The sequence below is a fragment of the Trachypithecus francoisi genome, unplaced genomic scaffold (assembly GCF_009764315.1).
Source record: "Trachypithecus francoisi isolate TF-2019V2 unplaced genomic scaffold, Tfra_2.0 Lachesis_group20, whole genome shotgun sequence".
NCBI lineage: Eukaryota > Metazoa > Chordata > Mammalia > Primates > Cercopithecidae > Trachypithecus > Trachypithecus francoisi.
The window spans coordinates 35143861-35167032 of NW_022681466.1; the positions used below are offsets into that span (position 1 = coordinate 35143861).

Genomic DNA, 23172 nt, shown 5'->3' on the forward strand with positions numbered 1-23172 from the left:
TAAAGTAGGAGTAGTTGGGAGGGACTACAGGCACACGCCACCATGCCCAGCTAATTTTTTTTATTATTATTATTAATGTATTTTTAGTAGAGACAGGGTTTCACTGTGTTAGCCAGGATGGTCTGGATCTCCTGACTTCATGATAAAATCTTTTTTTAATAGCAAATGCAGCATTGGGTTTTGAAGAGTACATTCTTTTCTTTTCTTTTTTTTTTAGCTTTAATTTTTGGTTCAGGGTTATGTGTGCAGGTTTGTGAAATAGGTAAACTCATGTCACAGGGATTTGCTGTGTAGATTATTTTGTCACTCAGATACTAAGCCTAGTACCCAGTAGTTACTTTTTCTGCTCCTGTCCCTCCTCCCTTACCCTGAAGTAGACCCCAGTGTCTGTTGGACCCTTCTTGCTGTCCATGAGTTATCATCATTTAGCTACCACTTATAGGTGAGAACAGGCAGTAGTTGGCTTTCTGTTCCTGTGCTAAGGATGATGACCTCCAGCTTCATCCATGTTCCTGCAGATGACATGATCTCATTCTTTTTTATGGCTGCACAGTATTCCATGGTATGTACGTACCACATTTTCTTTATCCAGTCTGTCATTGATGGGCACTTAGGTTGATGCTACGTCTTTGCTATTGTGAGTAGTGCTGCAGGGAACATTCGTGTATATGTGTCTTTGTGGTAGAATGATTTATATTCCCTGGGTATATAACCAGTAATGGGATTGCTGGGTCGGATGGTAGTTGTAGCTCTTTGAGGAATCACCACACTGCTTTCCACAATGGTTGAACTATTTTCACTCCCACCAACAGTGTATAAATGTTCCCTTCTCAATCTCGCCAGCATCTGTTACTTTTTGACTTTTTAATAATAGCCATTCTGACTGATGTGAGATGTTATCTCATTATGGTTTTGATTTGCATTTCTCTAATGATCAGTGATGTTGAGCTTTTTTACATACGCATGTTGGCTGCACATATGTCTTCTTTTGAAAAGTTTTCATGTCCTTTGCCCACTTTTTAATAGGATTATTTTTTCTTATAAATTTAAGTTTTTTTGGATACTGGATATTAGACATTTGTCAGCACAGTTTGCAAAACTTTTCTCCCGTTACGTAGGTTATCTGTTTAGTCTGTTGATAATTTCTGTTGCTGTGCAACTGCTCTTTAGTTTAATTAGATCCCATTTGTCAATTTTTGCTTTTGTTGTGATTGCTTTTGACATCTTCATCATGAAATTTTTGCCCATTTCTGTGTCCAGAATGGTATTGTCTGAGTTGTCTTCCAGGGTTTTTATAGTTTTGGGTTTTACATTTAAGTCTTTAATTCATCTTGAGTTGATGTTTGTGTATTGTGTAAGGAAGTGGTACGGTTTCAGTCATCTGCATATGACTAGCCAGTTATACCAGCACCATTTATTGAATAGGGAGTCCTTTCCCCATTGCTTGTTTTTGTGAGTTTTGTCAAAGATCAGATGGTTGTGGCAGTGCAGCCTTATTTCTGGGCTCTCTATTCTGTTTCATTGGTCTGTGTGTCTGTTTTAGTATCAGTACCATGCTGTTTTGGTAACTATAGTCCTTTAAGCCAGGTAACATGATGCCTCCAGCATTCTTCTTTTTGCTTAGGATTGCCTTGGCTATTTGGGCTGTTTTTGGATTTCATACAAATTTTAAAATAGTTTTTCCTAGTTCTGTGAAGAATATCATTGGTAGTTTGATAACATTGAATCCAAATTGCTTTGGGCAGTATGGCCATTTTAAGGATATTGATTCTTTCTATCCATGAGCATGGAATGTTTTTCTGTTTTTTTGCATCATTTCTGATTTCTTTGAGCAGTGTTTTGTAATTCTCATTGTAGAGATCTTTAACTCCTCTGATTAACTGTATTCCCAGTTACTTTACTCTTTTTGTGGCAGATGTGAATGGGATTGCATTTCTGATTTGGCTCGCAACTTGGTTGTTGTTGGTATATAGGGATGCTAGTGATTTTTGTACAGTGATTTTGTATCCTGAAATTTTACTGAAGTTGTCTATCAGTTGAAGGAGCTTTTGGGCTGAGACTGGGGGGTTTTCCAGGTTTAGAATCATGTTGTCTGTCAACAGAGATAGTTTCGCTTCCTTTCTTTCTATTTGAATGCCCTTTATTTTTTTCTCCCTGATTCTTCTGGCCAGGACTTCCAGTACTATTATGAATAGGAGCGAGAGGGGGCATTCTTATCTTGTGCCACTTTTCAAGGGAAATGCTTCCAGCTACAGTCTTTTTTTTTAAATGGTAAATACAGTGCTGGGTTTTGTGGAGTTATTTCTTATAACATTTTTTGGGCAGCTGTAGGTGAAATGTTGAAATAAGATTCAGAAAACAGGATTCTATAAGGGAAAAACTTAAAAGGGAGCAAAACTGTCAAAGCATGACAAAACGGTCATGCTTTCCAATGGACTATATTGGTTGAATGATTAGTAGAAGAATAGATGAATGTGGAATTCTTTAGAAATTTATTTAGTTTATATATTAAGGCCTTGTGATGAGAAGGTTTAAAATTATGTTGCCTAGAGTTTATTATTTTATCCTGCAGATTAAACATAGATCATAGGCTTTTGCAGTCAAATAAACAATAATGGTCTTGACATCCCTAGTCAGAACTTGTAATGGAATAGTCAGTCACCTGTCTTTCTCATGGAAGTGAACCAAAGAAATGGAGTGCCTGCAGGTTAGGGCCAAGGTTTTTCTACATTTGCGCTGTTGGTTTGAATATATAATAACAGAGTCTCTCAAGTGTGCTGTTATGTTTTTGCATAAATTGAATATTCTTATATTGCATAAGAATTCTTACTTTGCATTTATTGAATAATTCTCTTTGGATTAAAGAATATGTAATTTTTAAAAATCTGGCAACTTTGTTGAAAATTTACCTCTGTTAGATTGGAATAAAAACAAAGATATATTTAGCTATTGTTTAGCAGTTTAAAAAAAAAAAAAACACACCTAAACTTGAACATAATTTGTATAAGAATGAGGGTCAGCAAAGTGTAATGAATTGGCCATATTTGGCCCACTGCCTGTTTTGTATGGCCTGTAAGCTGAAAATGATTTTTTTTTATTTGTTTGAGACGATGTCTCGCAGACAGGAGTTCAGTGGTGTGATCTCGGCTCACTGCACCCTTGCCTCCTGGGTTCAAGCAGTTCTCCTGCCTCAGCATCCCGAATAGCCGGGACTACAGGCATGGGCCACCAAGCCTGGCTAATTTTTTGTATTTTTTAGTGGAGACGGGGTTTCACCATGTTGGCCCATCTGGTCTCAAACTCCTGACCTCAGGTGATCCATCTGCCTTGGCCTCCCAAAGTATTGGGCTTACAGGTTTGAGCCACCAAGCCTGGGCCAACTGAAAATGTTTTACATTTTTTAAAAGTTGAAAAAAATAAAGAATGTTTTATGGTATGGGAAGGTTGTGTGAAATTCAGATTTCAGTATTGATAAATAAAGACTTATTAGAACACAGCCACATTCATTTATTTACATATTGTCTGTGGTCGCTTTTGCCCCACAGTGGCAGAGTTGAGTAGTTGTGACACAGACTGGCCCCCAGGGGGTAAAATATTTACTCTCTGGTTCCCTACAGAAAAAGTTTGCTAATCCCTGGTCTAAGACCAAAAGAATGCTTAAATGAAATCAGGCTTTTCCAGAACTACAATTCGACCGAGCAATCCTATTACTGGATATATATACCCAGAGGAATATAAAGCATTCTGTCATAAAGACACGTGCATGGGAATGTTCATTGCAGCACTGTTCACAATTGCAAAGACGCAGAATCAACCTAAGTGCTCATCAATGACAGATTGGATAAATAAAATGTGCATGTACACCATGGAATGCCATGCAGCCATAAAAAAGAATGAAATCATGTCTTCTGCAGAATACGAATGGAGCTGGAGGTCATTTTCCTTAGCAAACCTATGCAGGAACTGAAAATTAAATATTGCCTGTTCTCACTTATAAGTGGGAGCTAAATGATGAGAATACATGGACACATAGAGGAGAACAACAGACACTGGGGTCCCATGGAGGCTGGGAGGAGGGAGAGGAACAGAAAAAATAACTGTTGGATACTAGACCTTTAATACCTGTGTAATGAAATAATCTGTAAACAAAGCCCCATGACATGAGTTTACCTATATGACAAACCATCACATTTACCCCTGAACCTAAAATAAAAGTTAAGAAAAAATAAATTAGGATTTTCTTTCTCACTATTGGAATTTTTATCAAACAATTCTTTTTTAGTTCCTAAACTAGACTTTTTAATTCTTTTTGAAAAGATGTGGATTTTAAGTATTTTGTCTAAAATGGTTTCAGAGGAAGGCATTAAAAAATGCATGTTGGCAACATAAGTTTAAATTTTTGGTCTTTAAGCTGAACTTTTATTTTTAAAAAGTTATTTTCTTTTGTCCAGGCACAGTGGCTCATGTCCATAATCCCAGCACTTTGGGATGCTGAGGCGAGTGGATCACTTGAGGTCAGGAATTCAAGACCAGCTTGGCCAACATGGTGAAATACCATCTTTACTAAAAATACAAAAATTAACCGGGCATGGTGGTGCACGCCTGTAATCCCAGCTACTCAGGAGGCTGAGGCAGGAGAATCGCTTGAACCCGGAAGGCGGAGGTTGCCGTGAGCCAAGATGGCGCCACTGCACTTTAGTGTTGGCTGTAAAGCGAGACTCCGTCTCAAAAAAAAAAAAAAGTTATTTTAAAAAATACTTTCTGAAATTCCTCACAGGCATATAGAGATTTAATATGCCAAAATTTTACATAATCGATACGTGTGACTTGCTTTGGTTAGTTTGCTCCTTTAGTAAATACAGCATTTCTAATCATTTACTTAGAAAAAAAATTACTATTACATTTTGTACTTTAGGTTCTTTGCCCACTACAAATCTATCTTATTTCTTTTTTTTTTTTTTTTTTTTGAGACGGAGTCTCGCTCTGTCGCCCAGGCTGGAGTGCAGTGGCCGGATCTCAGCTCACTGCAAGCTCCGCCTCCCGGGTTTACGCCATTCTCCTGCCTCAGCCTCCCGAGTAGCTGGGACTACAGGCGCCCGCCTCGTCGCCCGGCTAGTTTTTTGTATTTTTTAATAGAGACAGGGTTTCACCGTATTAGCCAGGATGGTCTTGATATCCTGACCTCGTGATCCGCCCGTCTCGGCCTCCCAAAGTGCTGGGATTACAGGCTTGAGCCACTGCGCCGGGCCCAAAATCTAGCTTATTTCTTTTTTTGAGACGGAGTCTCGCTCTGTCACCCAGGCTGGAGTGCTGTGGCCGGATCTCAGCTCACTGCAAGCTCCGCCTCCCGGGTTTACGCCATTCTCCTGCCTCAGCCTCCCGGGTAGCTGGGACTACAGGCGCCGCCACCTCGCCCGGCTAGTTTTTTGTAGTTTTTAGTAGAGACGGGGTTTCACCGTGTTAGCCAGGATGGTCTCGATCTCCTGACCTCGTGATCCGCCCATCTCGGCCTCCCAAAGTGCTGGGATTACAGGCTTGAGCCACCGCGCCCGGCCTGTAGCTTATTTCTTAAGTGAAGGTAAGACAGATAGACAGTACGCTACTACGTGTGTATCCTCTTTGCCATGGAATATAGGAGGTTGGGGCATACATTGATAACTGACTCTTAATCGGCCTCTAGCTCGCTCTCAAATCCATTTCTGCTTTTTCTCTGTTCTGTTCTGTATTGCAGGGAATTAAATTTCCTAGACTCCTTTGCTTTCTGGAGTTGGCTAATAGGAGGCACTAACGGAAGATTGGAGGGTGAGAGGAGGGGAGAAGCCAGGGTCTTTCCCCAGTCCCTTTTTGAGCCAACTCCAGCAGCAGCTCCCTTGTGTCCTATTAACACAGCCCCTTCTCATGGTCCCAGTTACTACTGAGCAGATCCTGGTATGGTTCTAGCACCATCCTGAGCTTCCGGGATATGGTGAGACTACATCATCTTACTGTCCTTTCAGTGCTAGAAGTCATAGAAGCTCCCTGCTGTTACTAGTCTCTGGGTTGCCTCACTTTCCTCTGTTTTGTATAACCAGTTCTGTATAGTGAATTTCTTCTGTGTGAAAGATAGGCCTGGACCCTGCCTGATAACATTGGCTTCTCTTAAAAATGATTTGGGAAGAAAAAAAATTCATAGCTGTACAGACAATTTATATGAATATAAATTATTTTAAGAAATTTAAAGTATGTGAAAAAAGCCTAAGTTCCCCTTGACCATCCTTTCTCTCCTGCAAGCGTACTCACTCTCTCTAGAAGTGGCTAGTTGCCAATTAGATACTATTTCTCCATACTTAATTTTATGTATTCTCCTCTCAACACATAAATATTATTATTTTTTTAGAGACTAGCTGTGTTGCCCAGGCTGGAGTGCAGTGATGAAATCATGGCTTATTATATAGCCTCAAACTCCTGGGCTCAAACGATCCTCCTGCCTCAGTCTCCCAGCTAGCTAGAACTACAGGTGTGTGCCACAATGCTCGGATAATTTTTAGATATTTTGTAGAGACGGGGTCATGCTATGTTGTCCAGGCTGGTCGTGAACTCCTGGGCTCAAGCGATCTTCCTGCCTCAGCCTCCCAAAGTGCTGAGATTACCGGCGTGAACCACCATGCCTGGCCTCACATAAGTATTATTCTGATGTATTTTTCACAGCGAATTCTTTTCACTTAATGTGCCTCAGATCTTTCCATATTAGTTACTTATAGCTCTACTTCGTTGTTTAAAAATTTTCCTGGGCCTGGGTGTGGTGGCTCATGCCTGTAATCCCAGCAGTTTGGGAGACCAAGGGAGAAGGATTGCTTGAGGCCAGGAGTTCGAGACTAGCGTGGACGATGTAGCGATACTCTCTTTTTTAAAAGAAAAATGAAAAAAGAATGTTACTAATATTACACTGAATGGAAGTATCATAGTTTATATAATCATTCTGGATTTGATGGACATACAGTTTGTTTCCATAGGTGTTTTTGCTTGTGCTTACTTTAAAAAAAAGTAATACTGCTGTAACTATCAGTTATCTATTAGGTTTTTTCGAATACTTAACTCTGTGACAGAAGGTGTCCTAGCCTCAGAATACACTAGCTAACAAAAGGCGAGAGGGCTGTTTAAGTACGTGTGACATCAAAAAAGATTCTACCGATTTTACTCACACTTTTTGCGTGTAGAAAATGTTGGTTTTTCTTGTGATTTCACTGATCTGAAAACTATCCTCACAATTACTTTTTGCCATTATAATAAGTGAGAAACATAAAATTGTTGCATTTTTCATTAGCGAGATTGAATAGCACACATTTACTGATACTAGACTTTAGTGTGATGGAATGTTCATAGAAAAACTGCACATAGAAAGCAGGCTGCTAAGTAAAAAGCAATACATTAAATTTCACATGTTAACATTAAAGTACTGCGTGCCTAACATCAATAGGAAAGAATAATCTAAAAGGATTACGCTGTTGGTTTGTGCTTTGAGGACAATTTCTTTTTTTTTACAAAGATTACTCAATGTGGTTGTGTTCTAACATGAAATTTAATTGTTCGACCGGGTGCAGTGGTTCACGCCTGTAATCCCAGCACTTTAGGATGCCGAGGCAGGTGGATCACAAGGTGAGGAGATGAGAACCATCCTGGCTAACACAGTGAAACCCTGTCTCTACTAAAAATACAAAAAAATTAGCCAGGCTTGGTGGTGGGGGCCTGTAGTCCCAGCTACTCAGGAGGCTGAGGCAGGAGAATGGTGTGAACCTGGGAGGTGGAACTTGGAGTGAGCCGAGATTGCACTACTGCACTCCAGCCTGGGTGACAGAGCAAGAGTCAGTCTCAAAAAAAAAAAGTTCAGTTGTTCTCTCTAAAGAAACTAGCTTTTAGAAAGAGGTCTGTATAGAAGTAAAGGGCTGATTTAATGTTGTCAAAAATTTAGAGAACTGCTGCTATTAGTATATAACCCCAGTTAATAGTTTCTTACTCATAATAGCTGGGTAAGTGAATGTATGGCCATTTACTTTTCATATCCCTTGTATACTTGGGACATAACTAAATAGTTCACCTCAGATGAATGGAGATCCTATTTCTCCTACTGCCTTGCATAAAATAGACGAATTCTCAAACTTTTTCATCTCAGAACTTATTTACAGTCTTAAAAAGTTGTTGAAGACTACAAAGTACGTTTATTACATCTATTTATATTTTAGAGAAATTTTAAAGCACCACTTATTAAAAATAACATTAATCTCAGTGCATATTAACATGAATAAAATAGACATCCACTATATTTTCCAAAACACTAGCAAAAAAACTGATTGAGTGGCATTGTTTTACAGTTGTGCAAGACTCTTTAATATTGAGTGTAATAAGATAGTTGAATTCTTACATCTGCTTCTGCATTCAGCGTATTGCTGGATATTGTCTTGTTTGAAGTATATGAAGAAAATCCAGCCTCATGTAGTTATGCAATTGGAGAAGGGAAGAGTATTTTAATAACTTTTTCAGATAATTGTGGATATTCTTCTTTGGTACTAGACCAAAAATTGACAAGTGGTAGTTTCTTAAAGGTTAGTTGCAATGTGACATCTAAAGCCCTGTCAGTAGTTGTACTTCACTAATAACTGAATGGATCTTTCGATTTTGTAACATGATGCGTTGGTCATTTGAAAAATATCAGTTCACTGGGTTATACAGATCTGAATGTTGGCACATTTTGTTATATATACTCATCTCCAAATATCCGTGGACGATCGATGTTCTGGAACCCTCACAGATAACAAAATTTATGGATGCTCAAGTCCTTCATATAAAATGAGTTAGTATTCATATAACCCATATACATCCGTCAGTATTCCTTTTTTTTTTTTTTTTTTTGAGACAGAGTCTTCCTCTGTTGCCCAGGCTGGAGTGCAGTGGTGTGATCTTGGCTTACTGCAACCTGCCCCTCCCTGGCTCAAGCGATTCTCGTGCCTCAGCCTCCCAAGTAGCTGGGACTATAGGCATGCGCCACCACGCCCAGCTAAATTTTTGTGTGTGTTGGCCGGGCGCGGTGGCTCAAGCCTGTAATCCTGGCACTTTGGGAGGCCGAGACGGGCGGATCACGAGGTCAGGAGATCGAGACCATCCTGGCTAACACGGTGAAACCCCGTCTCTATTAAAAAATACAAAAAAACTAGCCGGGCGAGGTGGCGGGCGCCTGTAGTCCCAGCTACTCGGGAGGCTGAGGCAGGAGAATGGCGTGAACCTGGGAGGCGGAGCTTGCAGTGAGCTGAGATCCGGCCACTGCACTCCAGTTTGGGCGACAGAGCGAGACTCCGTCTCAAAAATAAAAAATAAATAAAATAAAATAAGAAATTTTGTGTGTGTTTATTTTTAATAGAGATGGGGTTTCACCAGGTTGGCCAGGCTGGTCTTGAACTCCTGGCCTCAAGTGAGCCACCCACCTCAGCCTCCCAAAGTGTTGGGGTTACAGGCATGAGCCACTGTACCTGGCCCTTCAGTATAGTTTAAATAATCTCTAGTTCGCTTATAATACATAATACAATGTGTTACATAAATAGTTATACCGTATTGTTTTTACAATTTATATTGTTTTTTATTGTTGTACTGTTAACTTTTCATTTTTGAAAAATAATATTTTTTTTTCATCTCTGGTTGGTTGAATTTGAGGATGTGGAATTCAGCCAATACAGTGTATCAGAATATTTCATTCATTAATATTACCAGTGACCTCATCTGAAAAGTATTTGTTAGAAGGCTATCAAGCTCACTGTGTCAGATACAGTTTTCCAAAATTCTAAATCTTGCAGTGATACCAACTGTATTAGCAGAAGTATTGTTTAGCAGTCAAGCTCAAAATGATCAGTTCTTCCTTAAATGACAAACTCATTTTGTTCATGTTTGATAACCTAATAAACAAATCTGCCAAACGGCCAAATATGGATAATCTTAGTTTATCTACCAGTCAGCTAGTTTCAGCTTGTAACTCAAACAATTGTACAAGTGCTTTTCCTTAAAATAGCCATTGTACTTCAAATCTATAGCAGAAATACTTTATATGTACTTCCTGTTTCTTTATACAGAGTGTAAAAAGATGCTATAAGGATTGAGATTAATAAAAATTATTTGTGCTGTCTTCATGAAGGACATTCTTAAGTGATACTATCATAAAAAACAGCAAACTGAATGTGTGGTGGTGGAGAAAGCAGTGGCTACTACTGGTAGTACAGTTGGTACCACTCCCTTGATTCATGTTCAGTTGCTAGAAGTTTTGCTGCCTATTGTTTTTGAACCATCTTTGTAAATTTCAACATAATAAAAAAGGCAGATAGTGTCTTGGTGCTATTGTGGAAAGAGTTTTGAACCCCTGAAGCCCCTGAAAAGGAGGGTTCATGGACCATACTTTGAATTTAGTAGACAGTCAGATATTTGAATAATTGATAAGTTAATGATACTGTTATTTTTTTCCTTTTTATATTTTTTTTCAGTTTCTTCTCTTGATTTAGAAGTTTGGTGTTTTTATTATTTTGTTAATTGAATTAATCCTTTATTGTACCTGCTTTCCTTAAAGTCTACAGTTAGAGTCTATGTTCTTTTTATGGAATGAACAAGAACCTTAGAATACTTTAATCTTGCTCCTCACATCTTTCATGCCTTTTTTTTTTTTTTTTTTTTTGCATTTTAGTTCTCTGTTTTGTTATTAGAAAATTCAAACATGGATAAAAATAAGCGAATTGGGCAATGAATTCCTATTTATCTACCATTCGTATTCACTTACTGTGTTTGCTTCAACTAGACCTTTTCTCTTCCTGAAGATCTTTAAAATTTGTTTAATTTACTTTATTATTTGTTTATTATTATATATATATATATATATATTTTTTTTTTTTTTTTTTTTTTGAGGCAGAGTTTCATTCTGTCATCCAGGCTGGAGTACAGTGGCGCTATCTTGGCTCACTTGCAACCTCCACCTCCTGGGTTCAAGTGATTCTTCTCCCTCACCCTCCTGAGTAGTTGGGATTAAAGGCGCCCGCCACCACACCCGGCTAATTTTTTGTATTTTTAGTAGATACGGGGTTTCAGTGTATTGTCCAGGCTGGTCTAGATCCCCCAGCCTCGGGTGATCTGTCCACCTTGGCCTCCCAAAGTGCTGGGATTACAGGCATGAGCCACCATGCCCAGCCCAATATATTTTATTGAACTTATCTAGCATATTATTTTGATATATAGTAATTGTGACACATTAGTGAGATATTTAACATTCCTTTATTTTATAACATGTCTTGGAAAATTGGTATTTTACATCTATAACACATCTCAAGTTAGACTAGCCACTTGTCAAGTGTCTAATGGCTACATGTAACTTGTGGCTACCATTATTGGATAGTGCAGCTTTAGAAATTAGGTAGAAATAGGACTGAAGGGCTGGAAGATACAGAAAAGATGAATTTCTATTCAATATTAAGAATTTACCTTCTAGCAGTTGGAGCTGTTTGATGAGGGGGGTGCATCTCCTTTTACAGTAATATGGTCCTTATCATTGAAAGTATTGAAAAAAAACCCTTTCAAGCCAATGGAGTGGCTCTTGCCTGTAAACCCAGCTACTTGGGAGGCTGTAGTGAGCTCTAATCATGGTACTGTGTTCCAGCCTGGGCAACAGCGTGAGGAAAAAAAAAGAGAAGGGATTATTCATACATTGGATAGAACCTGCTGGGTTTTTTGGTTTTTGTTTTGTTTTGTTTTGTTTTTGTTTTTGGTCTTGTGTTTTGGACAAATTTCTGTGTTAAAAAAAAAAAATGCTCTTTTACAAAGTTCAGACCGGGTAAGTGGCTCATGCCCATAATTCCAGCACTTTGGGAGGCCAAAGCGGGTGTATCACTTGAGGTCAGGAGACTAGCGTGGCCAACATGGCGAAACCTCGTCTCTACTGGGAAAAAAAAAATATATGTGTGTGTGTGTGTGTGTGTGTGTGTGTGTGTGTGTGTCTGTATATATATGTGTGTGTATATATATGTGTGTGTGTGTATATATATATATAATTAGACTGATGTGGTGGCAGGTCCCTGTAATCTCAGCTACTTGGGAGGCTGAGGTGGGGGAATCACTTGAACCTGGGAGGCAGAGGTTACAATGAGTGGAGATCATGCCACTGCATTCAAGCCTGGGCAACAGAGCGAGACTCTCAAAAATTAAATAAATAAAATGAAAAGTTCAAACAATACACAATAATAAAAAGTTAAAAATTAACAGGTTCCCCTCTTATGTGTGTAGGTCTGCCTGTTGCTTTCTTTCAGACAAATGGAATCATGCTGTATTTCTGCAACTTTTGTTTTGATAAACAGCCTGAGTGTTTATCCACGTTAGCACTTACAGATGTACTCTTTTTAAAAAGTTCATAATACTGCATTTTATAGATATATAATACTTTATTTGGCAAATTTCTATGCTATGCTCTTGATAAAGATTTTTAAAGCGAATCTTAAATATTACTTTTCTGCAGTACTTTAGTATGCAGCTCTAAAAAATACGAGTATCTTCTTACATTAATATAATTCTACCCTCATACCTAATGTTATACCTTGTCCAGATTTTCTCAGAAACGTCTTTTTGTAGGTAGTTTATTTGACTAGGATTCAAACAAGGAGTAAACATTTGGTTGTTATGTTTTCTGAATCTCTCCTTTTAGTTATCTCCTGTTCCCTTTTCATGACATTGACTTGGTTGGTAAAACTAGGTCAGTTCTCCCTATAGAGTGCCCCATATTCTGGATTTTTCATTTTACTTGTCATGTAATTTTACTTCTTTTTTTTTTTTTTTTTTGTTGTTGAGACGGAGTCTTGCTCTGTCGCCCAGGCTGGAGTGCAGTGGCCGGATCTCAGCTCACTGCAAGCTCCGCCTCCCGGGTTTACGCCATTCTCTCGCCTCAGCCTCCCGAGTAGCTGGGACTACAGGCGCCCGCCATCTCGCCCGGCTAATTTTTGTATTTTTTAGTAGAGACGGGGTTTCACCGTGTTAGCCAGGATGGTCTCGATCTCCTGACCTCGTGATCCGCCCGTCTCGGCCTCCCAAAGTGCTGGGATTACAGGCTTGAGCCACCGCGCCCGGCCGTAATTTTACTTCTTTTGGTGTAATTTAATTTCTTCCTTTTTCCTTTGCATTTCTATAAATGGAAGGTAACTGTAGAGCTGAGCTATCCAGTACTAGCTGTGTTAGTAACCACTGTTGGCTATTTAAATTTACAGTAATTGGATTTAAATACAATTAAAAATTCAGTTCCTCAGCTGGGTGCAGTGGTTCATGCCTGTAATCCCAGCACTTTGGAAGGGTCTCTTGAGTCCAGGAATTTGAGGTTACAGTGTGCTATGATTGTACTGCATTCCAACCTCAGTGACAGAACAAGACCTTGTCTCTTAAAAAAAAAAAATATTTGGTTCCTCAGTTACACTAGCCACAATTCAAGTGCTCAAGAGCCATATACAGGCTGGGTGCAGTGGCTCATGCCTGTAATCCTAGCATTTTGGGAGGCCGAGGTAGGTGGATCATTTGAGGTCAGGAGTTCAAGACCAGCCTGACCAACATGGTGAAACCCCATCTCTACTAAAAATACAAAAATTAGCCCAGTGTGGTGGTGGGCACCTGAAATACCAGCTGCTTGGGAGACTGAGGCAGGAGAATAGCTTGAACCCAGGAGGCAGAGGTTGCAGTGAGCCAAGAGCATGCCACTGCACTCCAGCCTGGGTGACAGAGCGAGACTATGTCTCAAAATATATATATATATATATATATATACACACACACACACACACACACACATATATATATACACACATACATAAAAACATATACAGAACTTCCCATCATTATAGATAGAAAGTTCTGGACAGTGCTCAGTGCTGGCCTGGGGCTTGATTACTTGATTAGACTCAACTTCAACATTTTTAGCAAGAGTAGATGGTGGCTGTGTTGCTTTTTATTGTGTTACATCAGAGAGACACAGTATCTGGTTGTCCCATGTCTAGTAATGTTAAGATTGATTAGGTGGGGATCAGCCTTACCCTTTCATTGTATAGTTTTTTTGTTTGTTTCTTTGTTTGGTGGGGGGTGGGACAGAGTCTCACTATGTCACCCAGGCTGAAGTGCAGTGGCGTGATCTCAGCTTGTTGCAACCTCCATCTCCTGGGCTGAAGTGATTCTCCTTCCTCAGCCTCCTGAGTAGCTGGGATTACAGGTGCCTGCCACCACGCCTGGCTAATTTTTGTATTTTTAGTAGAGACAGGGTTTCACCATGTTGGCCAGGCTGGTCTCGAACTCCTGACCTCGTGATCCAACTACCTTGGCCTCTCAAAGTGCTAGGATTACAGGTGTGAGTCACCGCACCTGGCCTTATTGTATAGTTTGTAATAATGTTGACAATGAATAAAGACAATTTATCTTCTCCCTCTGAAATCTCTGACCTCTTTCTTGCCTTATTGCATTGGATAAAACCTTCAGTAAAACGTTAAATGTTGAGAGCTAATATTCTTGCTTTGTTCTTAATCTTAAGGAGAAATTATTCATGCTTAAACATCAAGTAAGATACTAGTTGTAGTTTTTCATAGATATCTATCAGATCAAGCAAACTTTCTTTTATTCCTTGGTTGCTGAGTCTATATAAATAGGGGTTGAATATATTAATAGTATTAGTAGGGTTTTTTTATAGTTATTGAGATAATATGGTTTTCTTTTATTCTGTTAATGTCATGCATGATATTTTTTTCTTTTGGATGCTACACTTTACATTCCCAGAATTAACATCATTTGGTCATAATGTGTTATTCTTTTATATTTTGCTGGTTTGAGTTGCTAATATTTTGTTAATTATTTACATCTGTGTTCTTAAGAGATAATGGTCTACGGTTTTCTTTTTGTGTAATATCTTTGATTTTAATATTAGGATAATGGTGGATTTCTCCTATGTCCTTTTGAAATGAGTTTGGTTTTCTTTGATAACTTTGGTTCCTTTTTTTCTCCATGCACAATAAGATATCTCAGGCTCTGTACAAAAAGTATCTCGGCCAGGCGCAATGGCTCACGCCTATAATCCCAGCACTTTGGGAGGCCAAGGCGGGCGGATCACAAGGTCAAGAGATCAAGACCATCCTGGCCAACGTGGTGAAACCCCGTCTCTACTAAAAATACAAAAGTCAGCTGGGTGTGGTGGCGTGCACCTGTAGTCCCAGCTACTCGGGAGGCTGAGGCAGGAAAGTCGCTTGAACCTGGGAGGCGGAGGTTGCAGTGAGCCAAGATTGCACCACTGCACTCCAGCCTGGCAGCAGAGTGAGATTCGGTCTCCAGAAAAAAAAAAAGGTGTCTCAGCGTGTCTTCTCAACAGAGAGTTTTTCAAATAAGTGCCTGTCACTGCTTTTTAATACTCTTTCTGGATAGCTCTGATTCAACAAAAAAGTAAAATTTAAAAAGAAAAACCTAATGAATACTGAATGTGTAAACTCCATATCTTACCACATTTTAAAAGTTTCTTGGCTGGGCATGGTGGCTCATGCCTGTAATCCCAGCACTTTGGGAGGCCGAGGAGGGCGGATCACCTGAGGTCGGGAGTTCAAGACCAGCCTGACCAACATGGAGAAACCCCGTCTCTACTAAAAATACAGAATTAGCTGGGCATGATGGCACATGCCTGTAATCCCAGCTACTAGGGAGGCTGAGGCAGGAGAATCGCTTGAACCTGGGAGGCAGAGGTTGCAGTGAGCCAAGATCACGCCATTACACTCTAGCCTGGGCAAGAAGAGCAAAACTCCATCTCAAAAAAAAAAAAAAAGTTTCTTAGTGTAAACATAATATTATGAGTATATATATCTCATTGCGTTTGGAAATGAAATCTTTTTTTTTTTTTTTGAAACGGAGTCTTTCTCTGTCACCCAGGCGGGAGTGCAGTGGCATGATCTCGGCTCACTGCAACCTCCACCTCCTGGGTTCAAGCTGTTCTCCTGCCCACCTCCCAATTAGCTGGGACTACAGGCGTGTGCCACCACACCTGGCTAATTTTTTATTTTTAGTAGAGACAGGGTTTTACCATGTTGGCCAAGCTGGTCTCAAACTCCTGACCTTAGGTGATCCACCCTCGTCAGCCTCCCAAAGTGCTGGAATTGCAGGCATCAGCCACCGTACCCAGCCTAGAAATCTTAAACTTAGCAAAATTATTTGATGTTTAGGTATATCATTTAAGTTCTTCATTTTAGAATTGCTTCAAATTATGAGGAAGAAATTATTTTAGGCATTTTCTTTCCCTTTTCTAGTCAGCTTATTCTTTTTTTTTTAGTGCTAAGTATTTGGATAAGGTAGATACTGTGTGAGGCCCATCAGTCAGTCAATTCTAGCACTTTCCAGACTGATGTAACTTCTGTTCAGTAGAGTAGAAGACACTTTCTAGCCAGTTGCTGTAGGATTGTAGGTGATGACTACGCTTAGCCAAGCCATTAATTTATAATAATTACTAACAGGAAATATCAGGTACATTTAGAAGTGAGTAAATTTCAAGCCTTGTTATGCCTTTTAACCTTAACTAGAATCTTACCTCTGTATTTAAATTAGATACTAAAATATTTAAATCATATAAGACATAATCTTTGGCTGTCCGATCACATGACTATTAAATGAGCATGAGAGAATTGGCTTTTATGAATCTTTTTGCATACCCTTGTATTTTATTTAGGTCACGAGCAAAGTGTTTTTTCCTCTTTTAAATTCAAATTACTTTTAGGATTATATGTGAAAAACAAATGGTAACTGAAGTGTCTAATACTGTTAACTGGTATTGTACTTTGCCATAATAGTGATACTGTAAATATGAAACCTTTATTTTAACTTTTCAGGCACAAAAATCTCAAGTCAAGAAATGCTGGACAAGGACAGGCACCATCTTTAGGTCAGCAACAACAAATACTTCCTAAGCACAAGACCAATGAGAAGCAAGAAAAAAGTGAAAAGCCACAGAAACGCCCCTTGACCCCTTTTCACCATCGTGTGTCTGTCAGTGATGATGTTGGCATGGACACAGATTCAGCCAGCCAAAGACTTGTGATCTCTGCTCCAGACAGTCAAGTGAGATTTTCAAATATCCGAACTAATGATGTAGCAAAGACTCCTCAGATGCATGGCACCGAAATGGCAAATTCACCTCAACCACCCCCACTTAGTCCCCACCCTTGTGATGTGGTTGATGAAGGAGTGACTAAAACACCTTCAACTCCTCAGAGTCAACATTTTTATCAAATGCCAACACCAGATCCCTTGGTTCCTTCTAAACCAATGGAAGATAGGATAGACAGTTTGTCCCAGTCTTTCCCACCTCAATATCAGGAAGCTATAGAACCTACAGTATATGTTGGTACAGCAGTAAACTTGGAAGAAGATGAAGCCAATATAGCCTGGAAGTATTACAAGGTCCCAAAGAAAAAAGATGTAGAGTTTTTACCACCTCAACTTCCAAGTGATAAATTCAAGGATGATCCAGTTGGACCTTTTGGACAGGAAAGTGTAACATCAGTTACAGAGTATGTATTTTTTTTAATAGTCACCATTATAATTTAAGGGTGGAGGTGATGCAGGTTCTTAATACTAGGACTCAGTATTGGATTCAAGGTAGGATTTACAAGAATAAATTCATTGAGTATTAACTTTGCATTATTCCTTTACTGTGTTTTTTCCTCAGGGAACTTCTTTATTATGAAATAACTTTAGCCACAAAAAGTGGAGGAAATAATATGTAAACACTTGTACACTTGTATATCAGCCACTTTAAGAATTTTACATACAGTTAGAGTTCCCATGTACTGTTTTTCTTCTTCCAGTCTTCCTTCCACTGTCCTGAATTTGGGTACTTTTTTTTTTTTTTTTTTTTTCCAAGACAGAGTCTCTGTCACCCAGGCTAGAGTGTAGAGGCATGATCTAGGCTCACTGAAACTTCACCTCCGGGTTCAAACGATCTTCTGCCTCAGCCTCCCAAGTAGCTGGGATTATAGGTGTGCGCCACCACACCCAGCTAATTTTTGTACTTTTAGTAGAGATGGAGTTTCACCATGTTGGCTAGGCTGGTCTCGAACTCCTGACCTCAAGTGATCCACCTACCTCGGCCTCCTGAAGTGTTGGGATTACAGGCATGAGCCACCACACCCGGCCTGAATTGGTACTTATTATTTCAGTATATGTTTTTATACATGTAGCTCTAGTTATTTTAGTTGCTTTATGGTATTTCCTTATGAATATATGGTAAATATCTAAACTCTTAAAGATGGGTATGTTGGTTATTTTCAGTTTTTCACCCTAATATTTTCCATTTTGTTTAGTACACATTTCCTTGTATACGCGTATAAGAATTTCTTTAGGAAATACATCTAAAAGCCTTTTTCAACATGGCTACGTCCATTTTCAGCATTAAGGTTGTTGCCCAGTTGCTGTTCTGCAACTGGTGTATGGTTTAAACCCTCATGAACCATCAGTATATGACAATGGCTGCTACACTATGTTTTCCTCTATAGTTGGTATTATGAGATTTAATTTCACTAATCTACAGCACGCAAAATGTCATCTTATTGTCTAAATATGTGTCTTCCAGATTTCTAGTGAGATTGAGCATCATTTAAAATGTTTTGGGCGTATTTAGGTTTCCTCTTCTCTGACTTGCCTATTCGTCGTATGTTTTAGTCCATTTTTCTTTTTTTTTCCTGATACATTCTTTGCATGTTCTGAGTATTAATCCTGCATTAGTTTTATATGCTGTAGGTATCTTCCTCCATCTGTGGTTTGCCTTCTTTGTTCACTATATTAATGTTATACTTTGGGCAGAAGAAGGCTTTTTTCCAGGTATCCCTTGACTTTCTATGTTGTTATAAACACATTTATAGTCTGTCTAATAATAAGTCTTTTATATACAAATTTTTCTAAAAGATGAAAATCAATAAAATACGATTATGCTCAATAGAACTGTCTACCTATTTATTAGTGCAAGGCCAAGGAATGTACAAAGATTACGATTCCTCCTTTATCAGATCATTGTCAGTGAATTACCTTTTTTTTTCAGTGAATTACTTTCTCTTTTTTTTTTTGAGGCGGAGTCTCACTCTGTCGCCCAGGCTGGAGTGCAGTGGCCGGATCTCAGCTCACTGCAAGCTCCGCCTCCTGGGTTGATGCCATTCTCCTGCCTCAGCCTCCCGAGTAGCTGGGACTACAGGCGCCCGCCACCTCGCCCAGCTAGTTTTTTGTATTTTTTAGTAGAGAAAGGGTTTCACCGTGTAGGCCAGGATGGTAGGCCAGGATGGTCTCGATCTCCTGACCTCGTGATCCACCCGTCCCTGCCTCCCAAAGTGCTGGGATTACAGGCTTGAGCCACCGCGCCCAGCCTAGTGAATTACTTTCTTATTGCTTAAATGCTACTAATAGGTTAAATAATGTCTTAGACTTTATTTGCTTAAAATGTCACATTTTCATTATCGATTTATGTTTATTTTTTAATGTAGCTTTTTTTCTTAATATCAGATTACTCCAGATAATATAACTATTATATGGAGTTTAATACTTTCTTATTTCTGTTATAATGTGAACCAATTGCTTTCTAGACTTGTTTTCAGCTCTCTAGGATTTCATTTTTATTAGACTCAAGTTAATACCACAATTTTTTTATACCACAATTTTTTTATAGTGGCTTCTTTTTGGTTTTGCCCTTATTTTCTTGGTGAATATCTAGCTTCCTTGGGGGGAGGGGGTGAAGGGGAAGAGTGGGAGATAAATTTGGCATCCTTGTATTTCTGAAAATGATCTGATATTTTGCCTTCATGCTTGGATTGATAATTTGGTTACCTGTTGGTTTCATAATTGAAAATCATTTCCCCCTTGAACTCATAGGCATTGCTTTACTGTCTTCTAGTATCTCAAACTTCAGATGCAATATGTAATAATGAGTTTCATCCTTGCTTATTTAAAAAAACATGATCTCTTACTCCTGTGAGGCTTTTAAGGTCTTCTCTTAGCTTTAGAAATTTCACAAGAATATGTGTAGTAGGTATAATGATATTTTTTCCAGTCCTTGTGCTGGGCACTTGAAGGGCTAACTCTTTTTTTTTTTTTTTGAGACGCTCTTTCGTCCAGGCTGGAGTGCAGTTTCCTGATCTCCGCTCATTGCAAGCTCTGCCTCCCCGGTTCATGCATTTTCCTGCCTCAGCCTCCCGAGTAGCTGGGACTATAGACACATGCCACCACACCCTGCTAATTGTTTACATTTTTTAGTAGAGGCGGGGTTTCACAATGTTAGTCAAGATAGTCTCAATCTCCTGACCTTGTGATCTTCCCCCCACCCGCCCCCACCTCAGCCTCCCAAATTGCTGGGATTACAAGCGTGAGCCACCGTGCCTGACCAAGGGCTAACTCATTTTGAAGGCTTTTGTTCTGCAATTTGGAAATTCTCTGTTTCTTAGATAATACGATCTCCTAAGAAATTCTTTTTAAAACTTCCATGATTTAGATGGTGCTCTGTTTTCTCAGGGGATTCTCAACTTTCTTGAATTCTGAATTTTTGTTTCTCATGTTATAAAAACATTCTCAACTGATTTTTTTTTAAATGACATTCCTTTGTTTGATGTTCTGTGGTTTTGTTTTTCTCTAGAATTACTTTATTTTGGTCTTGTTCCTTTACTCAGATTCTTCTTGTCATACTTCTGATTGTTTTTTGTGTTTTTGTTTTTGAGATGGAGTCTTGTTCTGTCACCCACGCTGGAGTGCAGTGGCGCTATCTCGACTCACTGAAACCTCCGCCCTCCAGGTCCAAGCGACCCTCCTGCCTCAGCCTCACAAGGAGCTGGGACTATAGGCACGTGCCACCACGCCTGGCTGATTTTTTGTAGTTTTAGTAGAGATGGGGCTTCACCTTGTTAGCCAGGATGGTCTTGATCTCCTGACCTTGTGATCCACCTGCCTTTACCTCCCAAAGTGCTGGGATTACAGGCGTGAGCCACTGCACCCGACCTAATTGTTATTATTTCATTTTTATTTTTTTGAGATGGAGTCTCATTCTGTCTCCCAGGCTGGAGTGCAATGGTGTGATCTGAGCTCACTGCAACCTCCACCTCCCGGGATCAAGCAATTCTCCTGCCTCAGTCTCCGAAGCTGGGACTACAAGTGCGTGCCACCATGCCTGGCTAAGTTTTGTATTTTTAATAGAGACGGGATTTCACCATGTTGGCCAGGCTGGTCTCAAACTCCTGACCTGAAGTGATCCACTGGCCTCAGCCTCCCAAGGTGCTGGAATTATAGGCGTGAGCCCCTGCGCCCGACCTGATAGTTATTAGTATTTCATTTTTGTTTTTTTGAGATGGAGTCTCATTCTGTCTCCCAGGCTGGAGTGCAATGGTGTGATCTGAGCTCACTGCAACCTCCACTTCCTGGGTTCAAGCAATTCTCCTGCCTCAGCCTCCCAAGTAGCTGGGACTAGAAGTGCACGCCACCATGCCTGGCTAATTTTTGTATTTTTAATAGAGACGGGGTTTCACCATGTTGGCCGGGCTGGTCTCGAATTCCTGACCTCAAGTGATCCACTGGCCTCAGCCTCTCAAAGTGCTGGGATTACAGGCGTGAGCCACCACACCTGGCCTGTCTATATATATTTTAATGTGAGAGAATAGATAGGGTGATTGGAAATGTTGTATATAGGTAGAGCTTGTTGACTGGTGGGCCTTGCTCATTCAATAAATACTTTAGTATGTAATGTGTATAGGTGTCAGATAATTCGCTTTATGATAATTGGATAGGGAATTTTTGGAAGGGAAGGCAACCATTCCTAGAATTCCGGAATGATGAGGATGTTATACTTATTTTCACAGGTAGTTTATTCATTTTCCTTAAAAAGGAACTTTTCTTGTTGCCCCATTTTCAGCTCTTTTTCTCATTTGTGTTTTTCTTCTGCTTCCTGTCCCCTTCTCCGTTTTCTTTTTCTCTCCTCCTCTTTTTTTTTTTACTCCTCCTTGCAGAGCCGGGCTACCCCCATAGGCAGTGTGACCAAAGTAACCCCTTTTTCTCATTTCTGTCTAGAAATTAAGTCCAGATTTTTTTTTTTTTTTTTTTTTTTGAGAGGGAGTCTCACTCTGTCGCCCAGGCTGGAGCGCGGTGGCCGGATCTCAGCTCACTGCAAGCTCTGCCTTCCGCTTTACGCCATTCTCCTGCCTCAGCCTCCTGAGTAGCTGGGACTACAGGCGCCCGCCACCTCGCCCGGCTAGTTTTTTTATTTTTTAGTTTTTTTATTAGAGACGGGGTTTCACCGTGTTAGCCAGGATGGTCTCAATCTCCTGACCTCGTGATCCACCCATCTCGGCCTCCCAAAGTGCTGGGATTACAGGCTTGAGCCACCGCGCCCGGCTTAAATCCAGATTTTTTCTGACTTTCCCAGGCAATTAGACTCTCCTGTTGTTTATGTAGTTGGCCTATAATCCCTTCTTTTGCATATTCTAGGTTGTGAACGTTTTCTGCTGTATTTTATCTTATTTGAGCTTCCCTGAGACTTAGTGAAACATCTGGTCCATTTATAGCCTCTCTCTCTATTTTTCCTACTGTTAGAGATTTATTCTCTTTTAAAATACCTAGCCGAGTGCTATGGTTGTGTCAGGAGGATTGCTTGATCCCAGGAGTTCCGGGCTGCTGTGCACTGTGCCAATTGAGTGTCTGCATCAAGTTCAGCATCAGTGTGGTGACCTCCAGGTTGCCTGAGGACGGGTGAACCAGTCTAGGATGGAAATGGAGCAGGTCAAAACTCCTATGCTGATAGTGGTGGGATTGCACCTACGAATAGCCACTGTATTCCAGCCTGGGCAGCAATGAGACCCTGTTTCTTAAAAAATAATAGTAAATTAAAATGCTTTTATTATCATTTTAGCAGATAAGTCCTGTGCTTCATCTGGCCCTTTGAATCTAAAAGTATTTTAATTTAATTTAATTTATTTATTTTGAGACAGAGTCTTACTGTGTCACCCAGGCTGGAGTGCATTGGCACAGTCTCGGCTCACTGCAACTTCCGCCTCCCAGGTTCACGCAATTCTTGTGCCTCAACCTCCAGAATAGCTGGAATTACAGGCGTGCGCCACCATGACCAGATAATTTTTGTATTTTTAGTAGAGATCAGGT

General features: G+C 39.9%; 1 protein-coding gene across 1 annotated transcript in view; it reads left to right on the forward strand.

Annotated features, from left to right (window-relative positions):
* The window catches only part of MED13 (mediator complex subunit 13), a 127377-nt gene that overhangs the window by 37926 nt on the left and 66279 nt on the right, over positions 1-23172 (forward strand). The window contains exon 9 of the mRNA XM_033183742.1: positions 16881-17561. Within this exon, the coding sequence (XP_033039633.1) occupies positions 16881-17561 (681 nt within the window). The remainder of the gene's footprint in view (positions 1-16880; positions 17562-23172) is intronic.